This window comes from Zeus faber, assembly GCF_960531495.2.
Source record: "Zeus faber genome assembly, chromosome: 8".
Taxonomy (NCBI): domain Eukaryota; kingdom Metazoa; phylum Chordata; class Actinopteri; order Zeiformes; family Zeidae; genus Zeus; species Zeus faber.
The window spans coordinates 24,829,425-24,850,519 of NC_137195.1; the positions used below are offsets into that span (position 1 = coordinate 24,829,425).

General features: G+C 43.8%; 1 protein-coding gene across 1 annotated transcript; it reads right to left on the reverse strand.

Moving 5' to 3' along the window:
• Window positions 1-605: 605 nt before the first annotated feature.
• mboat1 (membrane bound O-acyltransferase domain containing 1) lies at window positions 606-19,479 on the reverse strand (the record flags this gene model as incomplete). The annotated part of the gene is made up of 13 exons (XM_080004864.1): window positions 606-3,040; window positions 3,970-4,121; window positions 4,994-5,126; window positions 6,100-6,164; window positions 7,490-7,593; window positions 7,689-7,881; window positions 10,241-10,433; window positions 11,815-11,869; window positions 12,222-12,277; window positions 16,847-16,942; window positions 17,762-17,839; window positions 18,384-18,529; window positions 19,402-19,479. 13 exons carry the CDS (start codon window positions 19,477-19,479, stop codon window positions 2,872-2,874), a joined length of 1,518 nt encoding a protein of 505 aa, XP_079860990.1. The 3' UTR covers window positions 606-2,871.
• Window positions 19,480-21,095: the final 1,616 nt, after the last annotated feature.

Here is a 21,095-nt window from a genome sequence, read left to right on the forward strand (position 1 = left end):
AGAGAAAGGAAAACAAACCCATTTCCTTTTTGTTATCAAATATTTCTCAATGGAAGTTGTCTGGCGGCGTCCTGCTAATGAAGCCCACAGGGCTTTCATTAACTAGCGTAGCATCAAAACAGCACAACGGCTCCATGTTTGTGTCCGGGGGGCAAGGGACCGCAGGAAAAGGGACATGTGGGATCTGCTCATCCAGTATTTAGGAGCCACCAGTAGCCCGGTGCCCTGGGACCTCACATTGCATGGAGAGGGTCTGATTAGACTGTCTTATCGGTGAAATGTCACCCAACCGCAGTGCTCTTATCGCTGTGGTCAAATCAGCAGTAGATGCCCCGAACCTTCTCTTACAGTCAAACCGATACCTGCTTAAATTCAAATAAGAAACGTACAGAGATTGGCAAATATCAAAAACACCGATTATAAATAAGAGGAAGGAGAGCAACAACACAGACGATCTTGTCTCAGAACTTCACCCCAAACTACAAAGGAGTTCAGAAAAATATGAATTCCCTTCAGCAAGCTCTGAAAATAGCATTATATTTAAAGGCAAACAGGGGTACAAAGGAATAGAAAATTAAGTGAATAAAGCAGGAAAAAGGCCCAAGGACAAAGAAAAAATAGATTTAATTGAAAAAAACAAAAAACAAAACCAAAAGAAACAACAGAATTTACAACATGTTTCTGCTGGTATCCAACTTTATTAATCCATGTTGAGCTTCGTCGAACACCCATTCACATTCTTTCCTTCATATGCACAACTCTTTAGATTATACATATACACTTGAAAAATGCATTAGATAAGCATATAAAAATATTAATATTGACATCAAACTAGTGTTAACTTAAAATAGCTGCAAATGCTGACCGCTCATATTCATTCTGTTAATAATAAATCTCTTCCCCACATTTTAAAACAATAAAATAAATAAAAGCGTGAGATACAGTGTTCCTGCTGCGACGATTCACCGCAGAGGGGAAAAACACTACGTAGAGATCAGTTCCTACAGGGCATCACCATGCTAGGGAAACTACAAAAATATTAAACTAGAGGGGTTATGTGCGGTTAAAACATTTTAAATATGTATCTGTGGTGAAATATCGGTGTAGTGTTTTCTTTACTCTGACAGGAGACGGCAAAGATTCCTCTGGGGAATGGATTAAATCGTTTGTTGCTAACGTTGCAGCTCGTGTTTTAGTTTTATTGTTATAGTATCACAGCCGTACTGCAGCTGTGGGTTGCTAGTTTTTAGAAAGGCAAAAAAACGGCTCCGTTTTCAAACAGCCATGATCCCATCTAACTGGAATAAAATAAAGTACATATTAGTTTCCCAATGCGGACGTATTTGACGAGGTCAGATCTGTGCCGTGGCAAGTTACGGATTAAGAACATCTTCAACTTTGAGAATGAGCCAAGAGCCCCAAATTCGTCCCTAAATACCCACGTTGGTCAAAATCCAAATCCATCTTTTTTTTTTTCTCTTTTTTTTTTTTTTTTTTAAACAAGGTGATGCATTGAGATTGCTTGGATTGAACACCATATCACACATGAACACATAGATGGACACACAGACCCACGCACACAGGGGCTGAAAAACTGATTTCCATCAAGCAAGTTAGAGCCTTCATCCTGGAGAACCAGATCCCAGAGCGGCTATGGTGTCGCTTGAAAGGCGATTCCAAATAATTATATCTGCCCCAGATGGTGAACACCGTGCCTAGATATGTATCGAACTGCTGTTATTGCAAACCTCCAATTCAAGAAGTTCATCATCCGATCGGTCAGGGTGTTGGCAACGATTCGACCTTTGCAGATTGATCATCATAAATGACAATCCTGCTTTCACCAAATGAATGCATTTAAACTTGCATTCCAAATTCGGCACCGGTCGTGGTTTTGAAAAGAGCCCGTCTGCAGGGATCCTTCGGCTGCACTCGGTGGCATTTTTACGAGAACTGACTGGGGCTCTCAGGAGAACAGCTGAAGCCAAGGGGGGTTTAATAAATAAAAACAATATGAAGTATCAGGGACAGAGGGTCGGAGCCACCAGCAGATGTCTCTGGATCTCCCTGCTGGTCCGACTACAGCTCAACCTCCACAGCGCAGCCCTGCGTTGACCTTTTAAAGGTCCAACGTCTATAACGTCCGGAGCTTCTGCATGGCCGTGTCTCTGGGTTTCCAGCACCGTTCACATGCAGAGGAACGACTAAATATGATCTTTCCACAGCTTCAGCAGTAGAAGAGGAAGAAGAGAAACAGCAGTGGGAGTCGTGTGCGTTGCTAAGACGGAAGCAACATTTTGTTGTTCGTCCAAAACCGTTGCAAATAAATAGGCAGCTAGTTAGCTCCTCGACTCCTCGGAGAATACGGCTTTTTGAAAACTGACTGCGTGGAGTCTAGCAGCTTGGGCGGAGAGAATCTGCTGCGCGTACAGTCGAGGTTATTGTGCACACACACCTACTCGCGGGCTCTCTCCTCCCGACGCATGTCCTTTTGTTTCAGTGGCACAAGGCGGCCTTTGTGGCCAGGCCCGAGAGAAAGTATGTGCACGTTTGTTTTTGCCGGAGCAAGTTAATGCCCGCGTGCACGTCGTACTACAGATAGACGCCGTGTTGTCTAAGGATGGAGCGTGGAGTGTGGAGGGCAGTTAAAGTGGGTGTGAAGGGCAGCGGGGGAGAACGGGTGGGTCAGTCCGTGAGGTTTCCTTCAGGGAAGGTGGCATGGGGTTAAAGTCATGTTTCCGTTTGTGCCGGGCGTGTTATTCCTACTACTATTCAGTCCCTTTTTATGTATTCACCATGAAATAATGACATCATCACAGCGTTTCCCTCACATTTTGAGTTTCCTCAAGGGTTTGTTCGGGGAGGGGGTAGTTAGTTTCGGTCGGCCTTGACATTGTTGGAGAGGGCGTCCTGGCACGGGGACCGGGGGCACGGGGAGGGGGACGAGGAGGACAAAGGTTTGGGGTCCCTGGGTTTGTGCTTCTGATGCAGGACGATCGCAGCCAGAATGCTGATTACGTGCACGTGGAAGAACATGGATCTGGGAGAGAGGAGAGGAATGGAGAGGGGGAAGTCAGGCGGATCGGTGGATAAAATGGAGGGCCGGGGGGTGGGGTTATTATTAGGACGACTTTTAGTTCTCTGCTTGTATATCACGTTACCTGTCACAAGTTAATGACATTGAACTGTTTGGAAATGGCAGGTGTCATATCCTAAAATAAAACTTTAATAAAACTCCCTCTAATATTTTTCGTTTTAAGTCATATTTTCTTGTGGGGATTAATTTTGCCTACCAAATATTCACAATTTGATGTCTCAATTTCACAACATTATAATACCTCTGCAAGACAACACGAAAATATGAAAAATATCACTTGTCAAAATATCTCCCTCCCTGCAAAGGAGGAAAAAAATGGAAAACAAAATACAAAAAATAAAAGAATTGTGCAATTGTGCATATTGACATACAATATTAAAGGATAGGTTCGCTCATTTTCCAGCCAGGCCTTAAACTGTTGGTTCCCATCGTTTATAAATGTACACAGCACAACCTCACCTCACACACTACTATCGAGAAACTTGAACGTTTGCCCCATCGCACTGCATTAAAGCACAGTGAGAAGTTGCAGCAGGGTGGTAGGTTTCTCAGCAGTAAAGCGCTCAGCGAGGTTGTTCTATGAACAGCTAATAATAAATTATGGCAATGTTAATAAGGCCCGGGTTGAAAAAAAGAACCTATCCTTTAACGCCGCATACACACAGTATGTACAGGAAGTAAATCAGAATGGATTACTTCCTGCCAAAGAGGCGTGTGAGCGTGCTTTCATGGCCGTCTATCAGCTGTTGAGTGGCTGCTTTTAACACTTCCTCAAAGCAAGCGGTGCAAAAAAGAAAAACAAATAGGGCTATAATACGCCCTTTTTACCGATCAACAAGAAATCCACCGCCAAATTCAAATTCCCAGCCTACCTGTAGTAAGTCATGGTGGGTTCCACTGCCAGCAGTAGGAAAGGCATGACGGTGTAGCAGATCGCCAGCTGAGTGGCCGCCCACGTGAGGACGTCGTAGCCCAGTTTGACACCTCTGGACCAGAGGAAGTAGTGGCGGAAAGACCTGCGTACCTGGTTGAACGGAAAGGAGGAATGACGGGGAGCGAGGGACGGGGGGGTCAGGACGTCGATTAATGACTGAACGCTGCTGAGGAGAGGCATATGAATGGAGGGAGAAAGGAAGCTGTTCTTGTGCTTTGCTCTCCACGGGAAAAAAAATGGCTCAATTTAAAGCTGCATTAACTGAGATTACGGCGCTAAAAATAGCCTGGAAACACAAAGAAATTTGATACGCTCTTTTCGAAACCATGTTGAAGAGGTGAAAGTCAAAAAAGCGGAGGGTAGATGGAGTACATTTTGTGAAAATATATTAAAATATTTGCAAAACAAAATGTACGCAACATATTTTTTTGTGGACCCCCTGAAATTTCACGAAGGATCACGAGGGGCCTTGGACCCCAGTTTGGGAAGCCTTGGCCGAGGTCATGAAACGACAAAAGTAACTTTAAATAATAACAAATAACTTTCCTCTTCTCACAAATCCATATCTCAGCTCCTTCTACCTCCTTTCCCCGTTGTTCGAATTTTTTTTTAGGAATCTGGGATTGCGATATTTAACGGAAAAGTGGCGTCATTTTGGCTTTGTTTTCATGCTGTAGACCTGTCGTAAGTTATTAAGAGTCATTTCACCCCCTGCTTTGAACCTCCGCTAAGTGCACAATAAAAATCGAAATAAAAGTCAGGTCAGTTAGGTCTCATACTGTGGGCGGTTGGTGGGGAATGGACTGGAATTTCAACCAGTAGATGGCGCTCATATTATGACCGGCTTCACTGCATAATTTCACACGCCGGTCGTAAATATTTCACTTCCCGCTCGGAAAACCACATCACTTTGAGACTGAAAACAGTTTGGGTGTTCGACCCCGTCGAGTGGGGGAGCTCACCGCTCGTGCCGCCGTGGTGATGGGGATGGCGGTGATGAAGGTGAAGTAGTACCCGGGGTAAACACCGTGCCACAGCGCCGACAGGACAAAGGTCAGGGCCATGCGGTACCGCGGCGCCCGGTCGTAGCACACGCTGGGCAGAGCAGAGAGTTAGTCCATCCGGCGAGTCCATCCATTTATTTCAGAGCGACGGACAACATGTGTGTAAGAGTGTGTGAATATGTACAAAACTGCATGAGAGGAAAATGTATCTCGTCGATCTGTTAGTACCTGCAATTTTTGGCCATGTTTTTATGGTTTGAATTGAAGAATGGTTTGAACTCAAACTCAAAATTCTTAAAGCTTAAATTCCATTTTCTTATTCAAAAAATACAAAAAATAAATAAATAAATTATTTCAGAAGTACTACATTCATAGAAACAAACATATTTTATGTTAGTGTTTAATTTAGCATAAATATGATATGTGGTATGATTACATTGTAGTTACACATTTATAGTTTCGATAGTATCAAGCAAGTCTCTGTAACACCACTGAATACAAAACAATTACATTAGTCATTCCTACTAATTGGTAAATTGTCATTTGTTAAATGCCAAATATGAGATATTTTTTTAATGCAAGATCATTCAAAAACAGTTTCGGGGGATTTCTCACCTTCCTCCCCTTCCTTAGGGTCTCCTTGTTTTTATTATAATTGAAAGAACCTCACAAGCCTGAACTTTATGGCGTAAGCATTGATGAAAAAAGCTCATGACATACATGCACTCGTCATGTATGATCAATAGGGATTGATTAACACTCAAGCTAATTTGAAAAATAAACATTTGTGCGCCTTCCCTGAAAAGCGAACAAGTTTTCAGTCTGACTTCATTTTTCATTTGTGGGACGACAACGATAGAGAGCAGTTTGAGTGACACAAGGAAGCGGGTTTGAATGCAGGGGAGCAGAGCAGGGGGACGTCGGAGAGACACTCAGCGTAATTGTTTCCTGAATTTCCCCTGGGATTAATAACGTTTTATCTTATCCTTACAATAATGAGAAGGGATGAAACTCGTCGAGGTTCCCTGGCGTACCAATTGGAGCAGACACGCAGCAGCACTTACGTTTTGAGCCAGACTCCCGTCTGAATGTTCCAGTTGTCTATGAAGGTCTTAAAACTGGTCGCGGTCTGAAGAAGAGAATGGATTTCTTAAAATAGGAAACAATGCATTTTGGCATAATAATGAAGGGGCCTTCACTCCTTTCCCGACACTGTACTCAGATAGATAGCTGCACAGCGTGTAGTTATTCCTAGTTATGGAGTGGACCCAATAGTCAATACGAGTCAATATCCACGACTCACCTTAGAAATCGCAAAGCACTCGGAAGAACAACACCATAATAAAGTCTACATGTAATATACAGTATAATATATTGCTTATATCATCCTTATCTGGACAGATCCTACACATCATAATGTTTTTGCACCTATGCCAAATATGAAAATCTATGTCTTTTTTGGTGCTTTATTTTGCCCCAAAAATCCATATCATATGATATGATGAATCGCAATTAAATTGTGCCTGTGGACATCCCACAATGCAAAAATGTAGCATGTCAACCGGAAATCCCATATTTTAATCACTGTAATGACTTCAGCGATTTTCCAAATTTTCCTCATTTGCTTGCAGGGTCTATAGAGGGCCACCTTCAACTAATATCAATAAAGCCAACTTACATGAGGGTTCAAGCTGGGCTTAAATATCAATGTGATGCAATGCAAGAAGTAAAGCAAAAACTTTGAAAAATAATCCTCAATCCAAATGTGGAGACAGAACACTGTAGAAAGTAACAATTTCTTCCGCGTGTGATATAGTTGGTTGCATTCTCCACTGTGTTAAAGAAAGAATAGAATAGAAAATCTCTATATTGTCATTGTAAAAGTAGGGGTACAACGAAATTTGTCCTCTGCATTTGACCCATCCATACCTAGGAGCAGTGGGCAGCCACAGTGCAGCGCCCGCAGACCAACTCCTGCTGTTTCGCCAGTGCCTTGGTCGGGGGCACCGACGGGAGTATTAACCCCGAACGTACCCGTCTTCTAATGGTGAGGGGAAACCGGAGCGCCCGGAGGAAACATGCAAACTCCAAACAGAGAGGACCTGGGACGACCGGGATCTGAACCCAAGACCTTGCTGTGAGGCAACAGTGCTAACCACTGAGTGTGGGGATGTATGTCATTTTATAGCATTATTATAACATAAAATACTTCGGCCTTTATACTTCGGTATGAGCAGCCCTGCTTTATGAAATGTGTACGTGGGGAAAAAAAACATCGCTTGATCGCAATGATTTTGTCACGGCCCTGGTCGTGTCTCCAGTTATTTCCCTTGTATTTCCACGCGTTTTCCTCTTTCCTCTAAACCCCTTTTTCGTATTACCCAATTCCATTGCCTGGGCCCGCGTTCGGGTCCGCCTTCACTGATCGCAACAGGTTTGACTCGTTCCGTGTACCTCAATCCCCCAGATGTTGAGGTTGCAGATCAGATCCCAGGATGGCTTTCCATTGTCATCCATTCCTTTAAAACCGTAACCCGCGGCGTTGTTGATGGCGTCGGCTGACGGCGGGAGGAAATAAAATGAACGTGAGGCTAACACACGTCTTTGGCGGAGCAACGGCAATTGTAGTCACAGCGGGGTTCGAAGAGCTCACCCAACGTCCACGCGAAGTAGAATTTGGGCCGCGCCGCCTGGATGGAGAACAGGGCGTAGGTGAGGCGGGTGAGGAAGGGGGCGTGGCTTAGGAAGCGGGCGTCAACGTTGTACGAGATCGGTAGCGCTCTGGTCACTGTGAGGAAGAACAGCAGACAGCCGCAGCACACCAGCAGTTTATGACACACTGCTGTCTGGAGAGAGAAGGGAGGGATTATGGGCTGTAAAATTGTGGACTAAAGGCTGGGTTCAGATTCAATTTGCCGAACTAGGCTCGTTTTGGAGATTGGGCTCTTTACGACTGACAATTTAAAATTATTCGTTCCATTTTTCCGACTCACAAATTGTCCTTTACGGAGAAGTTCCGTATGGCCCTGGACACAATAACCCTAACCCGCTGTTCCACACTCGCGCTCCACCCGTTCTACCTCTCCCTGTCCGCTCGCTCCCTCTCCGGCTCCGCCTCCAGCCGCCGGGCAAGCGAAGCGCTTGTGCGCCGATGTCCCTGCACCGCACCCCCAACTCTAAAAGATACGTCCAGGTTTCTGAGTGGCATTTTTAAGAAACACAGACCTGTCTCCGTCGAGACTGGACGTGTTGCAGTTTCTCGTCTTTGCAGCCGAGCTCCGGGGTTTAGATCAAACCCACCGTTTTTTCAGAATGTTTTTTTTTTTTGTTTGTTTTTTTTTCCCCCGAAAACAATGCATTTTTGAAATATTTGTACAAAATAAATATTCATAAAAAGCCACTATTTTTGCTTTGCTGGTATTTGGATTTGGTTCCACTCCTACTTGACGTGCTTGTTGCAGCAATGTTACTGTTTTCCATTCACACATGTACCGGCATTTTCCCGGAAACTATACTATGTCAAGAGTGGGGCATTCACTCCATGTGGGAAAGGGGCTTTTGTGTGTTCATTCGGTGGAGTCGGCAGAGTCACAGTCCCAGTTGTAAATGGAATTCTCTCAAGAATCACTGAATTCTGTCAAAACTGTGAATGTTAGGGAATGCAAAGTGTTAATCAGTCAAATTCAATACGAGTTATGCCATAAAAGTCCACCTTTTATTCACATTCATTTCATCCTTTTCCCTCTCACCCACGCAACGCGCTTGTTGGGCTGCGGGGCCGAAAGGCACATGTCTGACTCAGGGCTCACGGCTCTTTTCGTTTCGAGAGTAGATTCTCAGTCGAGCCTGTGTGTCTGGCTGCAGTTACCGACTCGCAAACAAACAACTCTTTTGGCGGAGTGGCTCCAGGCTCCCGAGTCATTTAAAAGATTTGTACACGAGGAACGAATCGTTTGCAAATCTTGCATCACCAATTTAAAAAAAAAAAAAAAAAACATTGCTGCAGTCCATTAGGACAACTAATTTAACCTTCAAAAAACGGGATTATCTTTTCAGAAAATGTCATATTAAAAAGTTGCAGAACTTTAATTTTCACCTCTACAATTCATTTATTCTAACTTTATTAGTTTATTAGTTTAGTTGGTTTGTTTATTATTATTATTTCATCAGTTGGAACACATATTTACACAACGTGTTTGCGTACTTGCAAAACAGAACACATATTTACAGGTTGTGAATTGCTTTGACATCTGTTTAAATATTTACAGAGCTTTGAATTTATTTAAAACTCAATCTTCACACATCTGAATGGGTTTTGTCTGTGGTCATTATATTCACAGCTTGTTTTAATTTGAGGAATACAGAATCTAGTTGCAGCTTGTGACATACTGTATATATTTGGAAAATGTTTTCAACACATTTTCATATTTTGCTTTACAACAGAGCTTGATTTATATTGGCAAATAGCAAAGTCTATTGACAAAATGCTGAATAAATCAGTATCAAAAAAGCTCATATTTAGCAGTGTATGCCGCTGTGTCATGGCTTTGGTTGGTTATCCAAGCAAAGTATCACACCGCTCCAAGCCACTGACAGATTTCTAGAGGAAACACCGTGATCAAAGTCTTTTCCAAAACTTCAAAATCGCGTGCGCTACTTTCAGTGAGTTAATTCAATAAGCCTTGATTTCTCTGTAATATCTGTGCTACTCCAGTGCTGTTTGTCAGCATTGTGTACATTTGTGTAAATACTAATAATAATTAGTAGTAATATACTCATGTTTGCAATGATTATGACCGTAGCAACAGGGGTTGTCCCCAGAGTCATTTCCAACTTGGTTTAATCAGAAGTTTTTTTTGAGTATTAATGTTTGCATTTTGATTATTTTCGTTTATGAACACTTTATTGCATGGCTGTTTTACAATCCTACATACTAGTTCACATTTTAATTTAGTTCAATCTTATATAAAATCAACTGAACTTTAGATTATAATTAAATATTACAATTAAATTATTTTTAAGTATTTATTTATTATTATTATTTTTTTAATGCAATGAAAATAAACAAGACGATTTCAGGACTAATAACTAAAATATAACAGACTTCCCATTGATTCATCCCCCCCCCAGGGGAAAACAGCAACGAGAGCACTTCAGCCCAAACTTCCCCAGGACGCTAGGAATCCTGTAACTTGTGCTACGTACCAGGGGCGAGGGTTCGGGGCTCTTGTCGTAGCCGTTCTGGCCGTTGCAGGCCCCCGAGTGCCGCCGGAGCCTCCGCTGGACGTGCCGGCCCTCGATGAAGTCGATATAATCCTTGTAGTTGCTGCATGGCCCCACCAGGATGCTCAGGAAGTTCAGGTTGTAGCTCAGGTACTCGAGGAGCGAGGGCTTGATGCTGCAGAAGGGACAACAAGAGGAAAAACATTTATATGAGTAGACTGACAGGAATCTCCAGACAGCTTCCTTATTTGCCATGTCAGATGGGAGTACTGTTGTCTCCTGAAGTTAAAACGAAAAGGAATTTTTTCTTTAACGGAAATGGAAATATTTTTTCTTTTCTTTATGGGTACCGTAGGCCTTTTTTGAAGCCTTATTATTTTTTTACTGACTACTAGGTTGTTTTAATACAATATTTCAAATAGAGTTGCTATAGGAATGGCATTCAATTAATCCCATCAAATTATTTACATACACGTTTTGACCAAAATAAATTGTATGAGGGTTGTCATATCCAGTTTGACAGATGTTTTGTAAAATATGTCATTTGTAATATACCGTATATCATCCTTCAAAATTCAGATAGCATTGTGAGTGAAAAATTGAGAGATATCGGATAAAATGATGCAACATGAGCACTGATGTTTCCCACTTTTCTGAGTTGACATGCATGGCGCAGGCTCGTCTCTTGGCGTTCGAACAAGGGAGTGTTTCCATGCCTTCTTTTATAAGTTAACTACATGCTTATTTATATATAAATACCATAGCTTCAACTCCTCGTCAGTGTTGTTGGCGGCTGGTGGGGGGTAAAAAGAAACAAAAAATGATCATTTATTGTCCAGGTTTTTAATCCAAGTTTAGATCAATAGGGCCGATGGGGATTTCACACACACGTCTTGTTTACCGCAAACTAGATGCCCGCTTGGTTAATCAATACAGGCGACATGAGAGGAGGAAGGTCACGGACAAGGACATCTTCTGGCCTTCGTTTTGCAGGGTCCAGAACAATCATCAACCCTTATGAGAATTACAGATGAAAAGTTCGGCTCTTTTTTGAGATTCGCTCCTTGACGAGTCACTCTGTAAGAAGAGTAGTTCGATTTTTCAGACTCGTTCGTTCGACTCAGTTGGTGCAACGCATGGTGTGAGCGGAATTCTCACAGGAATCATTTCATTATGTCACAACTATTTAGTTCGGTAGAATGCAAAGTCTGAATCAATCACATTCAATATGAATTATGGCCAATGCCTTGACTTTTTTCCCCCCACATTCATTTCATTCCCAGTGGTTATTTTCAAGTTGTTTCTCACGATTTGAAGATTCACTCGCTCACTCTCTCTCTCTCACTCTCTTACTCACCCCAATCACGCCCAGTGACTTTTACTGGAGCGACTCCCGACTCCTGAGAAATTTCAAAGAGTTGTTCGCGATGAACAAATCGTTCACACTTCTTGCGTCGCTAATAAGAATGAGTGTTCTGGGTGTTGTTGTTCTTTGTCTGTCTTCAAATCGAAAGGAAAAATCGAGACCCCCAATCTTTGCCGTGTTGGATACGTACTTTACTGCCAGACTCCGCTGCTCTGTGCTCAGTTCCTCCGGCTTCTTGCAAAGGCCTAGAAACACACAGGAGATGGTAATGGAGTTTAGTGAACTACTTCCAAGGTCTCTCCCGTCCACAATTATTAATTTGAGCAGCGGTTCTCAATTCAGGTCCTTGAAGACCGAATTACTGTTAGTTTCCATCGAAGCCCCACGGCATTGGTGGTATTGATTCGGTCCCGGGACTCCAGGAGAATTCAATTAAGAACCACCGGTTGGATGGAAAACCGGTGATGCTCAGGGTCCCGAGGAGCAGAGTTGAGAACCACAGATTTTAAGTGTTACTTACAGTTTCCCCGTGTGTATGTGTGTGTGTGGGTGTGTGTGTGTGTGTGTGTACGCGCATGTGTGTGTCCTCGCTCTTACCATCATGTAGCTGGAATGCCAGTGTGGTGATCTTCTGGGTCACTATCATAAGGGGCCTGGCGAGGGCAGATAAACACACAACTAACGTTTGAACTTGAATTGTTTTAGGTGAGTGAACTACGGTGAGATGAGTGAAAATAAGTGGAGGGCTGGGTTAAAAATAAAAAATACATTCAATTATAGAAAAAAAAATATAAAAAATAAGATTAAAATAATAAAATATTTAAATAAAAAATATTTACATATTTAAAAAAATGTCAAAAAAAACTCTGATCCAATTAAATTCTATTATCTCAATTTCCGAATTGATTTGAAAATTTCAACCTTTTTCCTGCTTAAATTTAATACCACCATAGTCACTAATAAATTGAAATATGTAATTTCTGTATCAGACTTGTTTCTGTATTGTTCCTTGAAATATTTTTGTAATGCACGTCAGATGGTATGTACTGAAAAGCTGGCAGTAGATTGCAATTAATTAATTAACACCGATATCGTGCGATTCATTATTTTAATCGTTGACGACCCTTATACTTATATAATGCTTTTCTTTGACAGACTTAAGAGAAGTACTTCCTTCGTGATGAGAGCAATATACTACTGTGGCAATCAATACTCAAACAGCTTTGACAACTTATAACTTATACCACTGGAAAGTAATTCTGAATGCTATGGAATTTCCTACTTGAACGCATCAGGCATTTTATCAAAGGTTTTAACCTTTGATAAAATGCTGATGCATTCAAGTAGTACGAACAAAGAGCGACACGTGAAAAGTGACAACTCAGCCGAGATCATCATTCACCATCTTATAGTGCATTGACAAAGACCTCATGAAGTATAGGCTTTTCATGGCCGACGCTAAGTTGAGCTATGGAACCAGCATATTCCAAAAATGCAGCGACCTTAGGCTAGTGTGACTAGTGTTTATGACAGGACAGAGAGTAAGTAGAGAGGCCTGTGTTGTTCAGCCTAAATGCAGATTCTAGAGCAGTCCAACACCCTCTGCTCTAATTCCATTCACAGATAGAGGCCTCTCTGCTGTCTCAGGAATGTGTGTATGTGTGTGTGTGTGTTCTAGCATGCAAACATGTATACATACATTGTTTTCCGGTCGTGAGTGTGTGCCAGTTTCTCTAGCGCACACACACACACACACACACACACACACACACACACACACACACACACACACACACACACACACACACACACACACACACACACACACACACACACACACACACACACACACACACACAGGGCTCTATTGTGTGCCCAGCGTGGCGTACCAAGGCAGGGAGGCAGGCCTTGTGGCTGGCAGTGCCAGGGTCAATAAAAGGGGTTGGCAGAGCGCCACCTCTGTGCGTGCCACCCAACTCTCTGCTTTGCTAGCTGAGATGTTTCTCTGATTAGGCAAATTTCTCCCAATTCTCAATATTCTTCTTCTCCATTGTGCAGACTGGAGGATATGGAGGTTTGCAATAAATCATATCTAACGCCAAAAAGCTTCTCAGAAGATTGGGGTCCAAATGGGGTAAAATGGGCCTAATGCTTATCAGATTGAGCGTCCTTGAAGTGAAAAGGGTTGGATCACTGGTCTATTCAATTCAAAACTGTCCTCCATGCATATTCTTTCGTTTGCTAAACACAATCCCCTTGAAAGAACCACAACGGAGGGAATAAACGTAACGGAAAGCACAAGTTGAGATCTGTGTTAAGTTCATGATTGTCCCCACGTAAATTAGAGCAAAATCCACAGCGTTGCTGTTCTCAGGCTTCTCCACCAACCTAATCTCGTATCCTTAGGACAGTAAAAATCCCAAAAAGGCATTGAAAGCTACCTTGATAGAAATATTAATCACTTATCTATCTCTCCATTAAAAAACCCACACGAAATTCTATACTGGAGTTGGAAGCCTCCACGTCTTAATACCATCCCTGTTAGAGACACAGGGACTGGTATTCTGTATCTAACCCCATCTAAAAGCAGCTAACTAATTCAATATCTCACCCTGATGAGGTTGGGTCATGGGCGTGGCTGCCTATCACGAGAGCCACACACGGTAGAAATAAGCCAGCCAGCCAGCACATTCCACAGTCTGACTGAAAAATGGGCGGAGCCCTGCAAAGTCAATTAAGAAGAAGCAAGAAGAAGTCAACCCGGGATGGCCAACACACGCATTGAAAAACAGCAGTTTAAAGGGGAATACCACCCGTTTTCAGAATTTAAAGAGCCAAAACGATACCCATGGTGTCCTGTCCCCTGGAGCTCCAATTACCAGCAGGCAAAGCTAGAAGGACGCATATTTAATTCATTTCCAAGGATGGATATAGAAAGATGCCACAGGTGGCTCGTCGTGTTACGAAGGACAAGCGATAGTATTCACCAGTAAGCTATTGAATGCTATTATGAGTGGTCCTGGACCCAGGACATTGTTATTGCTCTGCGCTTTTTTATTTTTAATCTCTGAGTTTTTCGGGTAAAAAGTGTCTGAAACACGACAGCAGTACGCAGAGACATGGTTGAGAACCTCGTTAGAACCTGGGACGTTTCAGCCCTCTTGTCCTTCGACTTTGATCAATATCGACCTACATTTGGAGCAAAAATTTGTGAAAAAACTGCCGTAATTTAATTCGTTTCGGGAGCGGGCCGCTTTGTGACATTATATTCCAAAGTTTTTTAAGTCTAAGCTTCGTCTCTCGGAACTCATTCCCCTCCAGCCACTTGAGCGTACGACATCTAGACAGACAGCTTGAGCCGGGGCTGCATTTAAAAGAAACTCGGAAAACTGTTACTCGTGCTGCATTTTACAAAACATGTGACACGAACAACCAATTGTACAGAGCAGAGAAACAACCCTGTGTTACGAACAGCCAATCGCACAGCAAGCGCACCAGTGCTTCCTCCGCTCTCTCCCCGGCCGCAGCGCGCTGTGGGGATGAGGCCGCCCCCCCCCCCGGAGCTGACGTGGCGGGTCTTCCTCAAACGCCAATTTGAACTCAAACTCACCCTCCTCCTAACCCGAGCCCGGCGCGGCCCCCATCCCGGCAAAAGGAGAGCGATTAACAAAAGAATCGGTCAGATCGAATTTTCAGTAACATCTGGTCTGACATGGTAGGAGAGTCCCTCGGTCCGCTCCAAAACGTCCCCGCACATATTCACAGAGCGCCGATTTGGGAACCTCAGATGACAGAACTTCGGTGTGGTGTGGGGATGGTGTGGTTTGAGCAGCCACACCTGTCCTGGGGCTAGGTAATTGGGGCCCAGAATCAGATTGGCTGCATACCTCTTGCTCGTTGGTTGGTCTAACGAGCAACAGGTAAAAGCCCCATCCCCACACACACTCAGGAGAGGAGCCCTTGTCATGACACATGTCCATCTGCTCCTGGGCTTGTTCCAACTAGCCCACTCTCTACAATAAACTGTGTTTCTGAAACCACGTTGCCTGTGTCTCTGTGCCGGAGGTCCTTGAAAACGCCACTTGGGTGGCGTGTGGTAGGTGAAATGGCCACACTGGCACCTGAACAGGGACTCTCCGGCACTGGCTAGGGACACAGCAGCAGACCTCTCCAGACTGGCAGCAGCAGCACGCAGGGTGTCCGGCAGAGGACCGGGGGAGAAGCAGCCGCAGCAACCACCACAGGTAACCGCCGGCAGCTAGCTACCGCACCCAGCCGCCCAACAGCCAGGCCACCCCTCCCAGCAGCCCCCGCAACAGTCATATTCAGCCACGCCTTCCCCAGCCAACACAGCAGCCCGAGGCCCCGCGCTCTGGAAGGGAAGAAGGGGCAGTCTGTAGTCTCTCTTGAATTTTTTTTGGACATTTGTTGGTTTGAGGTATGGTAACCCTGTTTCCATAGTCTGTCCTTTTAAGGTATAGTAACCTTGTTTCAGAGTCAGAGTATTTTAGGCATTCCTTTTTTTTTTTTTTGTCCTCTGCTTGGTTGGGGGGGTGAAACTTCAGGCAGGTATTCTCCCTGGCCTCAGTTTGTTGTCGGGGGTATGTGATGTGGGGATGGTGTTGTTTGAGCAGCCACACCTGTCCTGGGTCTAGGTAATTGGGGCCCAAGATCAGTTTATACCTGTTGCTCGTTTGTTGGTCTAACGAGCAACAGGTAAAAGCCTCATCCCCACACACACTCAGGAGAGGAGCCCTTGTCATGTCACAGTTTGTTCTGTTTGAGCATAACTAAAGCAATAACTACTATGCCTAACCCTTAGCAGAGACCCTAACCCAGCTGTACACCCAAGTGTACAGCTGGGTTAGGGTCAGCCTAGACTACCTTAACCCTAACCCTATCCTGCAAAATAGAGTTTCCCACTGAGTTTCAAAGCTCAACACAACAACCTTTATGTCTTAGAAGAGCCAAGTCCACTCCGTAGGTCGACAATGTCAACTTGTTAGTACCCAAAACCTTTTACTTTTAATCAGTGGTGTTATTTACACATGGCCGTGGTGCCGGTGGAATGTGCAAGCAGGTAGAGCGCACGTTGGCAGTCATTCCCAGATAACGACACAACTGTCAGAAAACCTTACATGACCAATGTGCGAGAGGGAGAGGGGGAGAGAGGAGGGAAAATGACTTCAGACAGAGATATGAGACTCATCGGCGATAGTTACCCAGAGAAGTCCGTGGACAGTATCCCATAGTTGAAGATGAAGACCCTGCTGACCTGACATATGGTCAGATAGCCCATGGCCAGAACCATAGAACACCTGCGTGGGTGGAGCACAAGGAGGAGAGATAATATAGGTCCACATCTGGAATATTTGGAGAATTGTTCTCCCCTTTTAAGCCTTTAGGACGTTAAAACGTCACACCTGAAAGTCTGTCTGGGGGTGATAATGTCACTATAGCTTGGACGGAAACCAACTAGACATGGTATGACCAATACAAAAACAAAAAATGGCAAAATTCTGGAGAAAAACAATAACATGATGTGGCCCCCTGGTCATCTTTAAAGGAGCACCGTGTAAGATTTAGACAGGAAGCAAACAGCCTTAACTTGCAATAAATGTATAGATTTAGGGCTGAAACGCAAGTGTTCCAAATGCAGAGGTCAAACTATGAATTAGGTTTTAACAGTAAATATGTTCTGAGGATTTAAGGATTAAGGCCTCGTACACCTTCACGGGGGCAAATAGATTTTTTGCAATTTCAAGTTGTCAACGCGCTGTTTAAACAGCTAGAGGCACAAACACTTAACATGTTTAACAACAATTAAACAAAAATATTAAGCAAAAGCTTGTTTGTCCACACAAACAGACGCACAATGGCAAACAGACATTCTATAGACATGCCTGCAGACATACTGTACATGCACACACACGCACACACACACACACTCTCTGTCTGTCCTCACTGATGTGGTGGGCAGATTGGTCTTGCTGGCAGGTACGGCTGCCATTCACCCCGTTTGTTTCGCTTTGGTTTTGTGTTTTTCGTGTTTGTGTGTGCGGGTGCGCGCATGGTGATAAAAACATTGGGTATGATTGGGTATCACATGACCCAGGCTCCCAACTCTCGTGACTCACCTGTGCACGTTGCTGATGTCCACCTTAATGGTGATTGCATAGCTGGTGAGCACCAGGATCAATATATGCACCGAATACCTGGTGAACACGCACGCACACACACACACACACACACACACACACACACACACACACACACACACACACACACACACACACACACACACACACACACACACACACACACACACACACACACACACACACACACACACACACACACACACACAATAATGAAGTATGATGTAAAATGGCACTTAGAATGGCATTTAGAATCTTTTGGGGGTTTTTTCCAGGCACTTTACCTACAGAGCATTTCATCTAACCCTACACAGGTAATTTTTCATCTATGTATATGCATACGGGTATTTAATAACCATTATTCCATTGAAGCGGTTTGATTAAGACTTCAAAAATCACCAGATTTCATTAATAGTGGGAAATAAATTGCATTACTTGACAGTTCCACACCACTGTTATTTATATATAATGGTCCCCAAAATAGAATACACAAACCCTGAGCTCTGAACCTGTCCTTCCCTAACTCCCTAACCCTCTCTTCTGCTCCACTCCTTCAGAATTATTATTTTTTTTTTTTTTGGGGGGGGGGGGGTTGCCTCACCAGCCAAAGCAGAAGATGACGAAGGCGAGGCCGAACAGGGTGGCCACAGCGTGCCTGGCCAGGGGGCTGGCGTGGCCAGGCCCGAGGTAGAGGCGAAACCAGAACGCAGCACCAAGTGCAAACACCTGACAGGCCAAAAAGTTCACCTACAGCATAGAGAGAGACGATGAAGGCAGAAGAAAGACAGAGAGAATGCAAAGATATGCAAAAAGACCCGTAACTTCTAATGTTTTGTGTGTGGCATCCTTAACCAGGGTGTCTGCACGTGTCACTTTAAAACTTTTAAAGACCTTTTTAACCAGTTTTTTGGACGAATCATCTCTCATTCCGTAAAGTCCATCAATGTGTGAACAATTGTTAGGCGCTTTGGACAAAGGAATCTGCTAAATAATGACGTGATGTTATGATTCTGTGAGCCGCTGTTATAACTGTTTCCTTTAGGTCAGATAGCAAGGTAAGCGATTGGGAACTGGGATAAATGTTATTACTTCTTAAATCATAGAACTTTGGAGAGGCAAGTTAAGGAGTGTCTCGGCGTTCTCTCTACGTGTGCGTATGACAAGTAAGTATTAAGTGAGTTGGGTTGATCTAGAGTAGGTTAGTAGGTAAGTAAGGTATGTAAGTTAGGGTTAAGTGGTAGGCTTAGATATGTTAGAAACTTCAGAAATATTGAGTCACTTTGACAAAAAGAAACATGCACAAATAGAATAATGCAACATTTGATATGATAATGTTGAAATTCAGAGCACTTTAAATAAAACTCGGAATATTTGTAAAAAAAAAGTATATATACAGAGAGAGAGAGAGAAATATTTTCTTTATATGTGTACATATTTGCAGACACCCTGTTAACAAGAGACAGGAAAGTAACTTTCCGAAGATGGCCCAGTGAGACCACTCAAGAAGCCAGGCCAGTTTTAAAAAAACAAGGGTTCCACTGTGAATAGCAAGCAGGCTGCAGAGGACCCCCACTCCCCCCTTACTCGGGGGCTGCGGGGGAACGAGCAGAAACACGCACCTGATCCAGAGGAAAGCCGAAGAACTGACTGACGGGCAGCAGCCACTTGGACCCGGTCGTTTTGAACGCAGCCTCCATCCTGCATGCTGTCCCACAGTCACCCCCTCCTTCTATCCTTTTCAACCCCACGATCCGTGCGTTTCCAGTCCACGGATGAAGTAAAAGCTGGGACGGGTCGAGATGAGCGATCCTCAGCGGGAGCCCGCGGTCCGACTGGAGCGCCGGGTTTCTCCCCTCACCCTCCGGGTCTCCCCGCCCATATTTAAACGCTACCTGCACCGTGGGGTCCCGTGGTCTTGCTTGCCTACAGGTGCTGTCCCGGCCCCCCGCTCCGTTTCACACACTCTGCGCTATCACGGCTGGGTCTGTGTACCCTCGGGGTCACCTGCCTCCAGGCGACGTTGCTAAGCGCCGCCAGAGAAAAGGGGAAGGAGCGACGCCAGCCTCGGGACGACTCGTTCCCAGCGAACAGATCCTTTCCAAATGGTTCGGGGGTCGGGACTCGCCCCGGCCGAGAGCGCGACAGAATCGTTAATGGCGAACTGGAAACAAGGGCTACGTTACAGTCAGAAGAACGACAAAGATGGTTGGCGTAATTCATATTCAATGCTTGATTTACCGTTGACGTTCCAGCAAAATTGTGAAATTGTTTTTGAGATCCACATCAATCTCGGGATCCAGTTTCCTTATCCCACCGAATTAAACCCAAATCAACACAACTCGGACCCAAGCAATTCTTCTGACTCTCGTTCATAGCTCACCTCAATTGCCGTGCATGCTACCGACTGGGTGAAATGGACGGAGAGTGGGGAAAAGCCAACGACTCTTTTATTTGTTTAGTCATTTATTTATTTTTTTAATGAGTGACTCGTCAGGAAGCGAGTCTGACAAAAAGAGTCGAACCTTTCTCCGGCGTGGTGGTGTGGGTGTGGCTCGCTGGGGATGCATGTTGTTGAAGTTCCAGTCACCGGATAAATAACTTTTTTTTTGGTCATCGATATTCATTTTCCAGAATGCTGGATTTATTTTGTTTATTTCAATTGTAACTTATTAAAAGAGAACCACCTTTATTCAATAAAGGTTATATTTCTCATTGCAAAATTACATTCATATAAATATATGAAATGGAGAGTGATATTTGTGAGCTTTTTAACAGCGAAGAACTGGATTTTCATGGATTGATTTATTCTGTAAACAGGAAGCATCAAATACAATAAAAAAATTGCAATATACGAGGATACAAGTGTTCTGTATATTGCTAAACTAGCAAAATACAGCACAATTGGGTCAATAATGATAAAAAGTTAAAATCTGTTCATTAGGCCCAAATCTTGCTCCCTGACATTTTGCCGCAAAACCGGAAAACTAGGAAGACCAAGGTGGACAGCCAGTTTAATTAAAAAAAATAATTATATATCTTATCGATAACAGAATAAATAATTCATTAAATTAAAGTTTTGTTACTTCACAGCCTTGTCCTAAAATGGATTAAATACACTTTTTTCCTCCTTATGCTGCCACTGCCATGCTTTACTGTAGGGATGGTATTGGCAAGGTGATGGTTTCCTCCATACACGGTGCTTGCCATTCAGGCCAAAGAGTTCAATCTTGGTTTCAATCAGACCAGAAAAAGTAAGAAACGTCCATAACTATGGATCTATGAGACCGAACAATGACCGTCACCACGGTCTTCA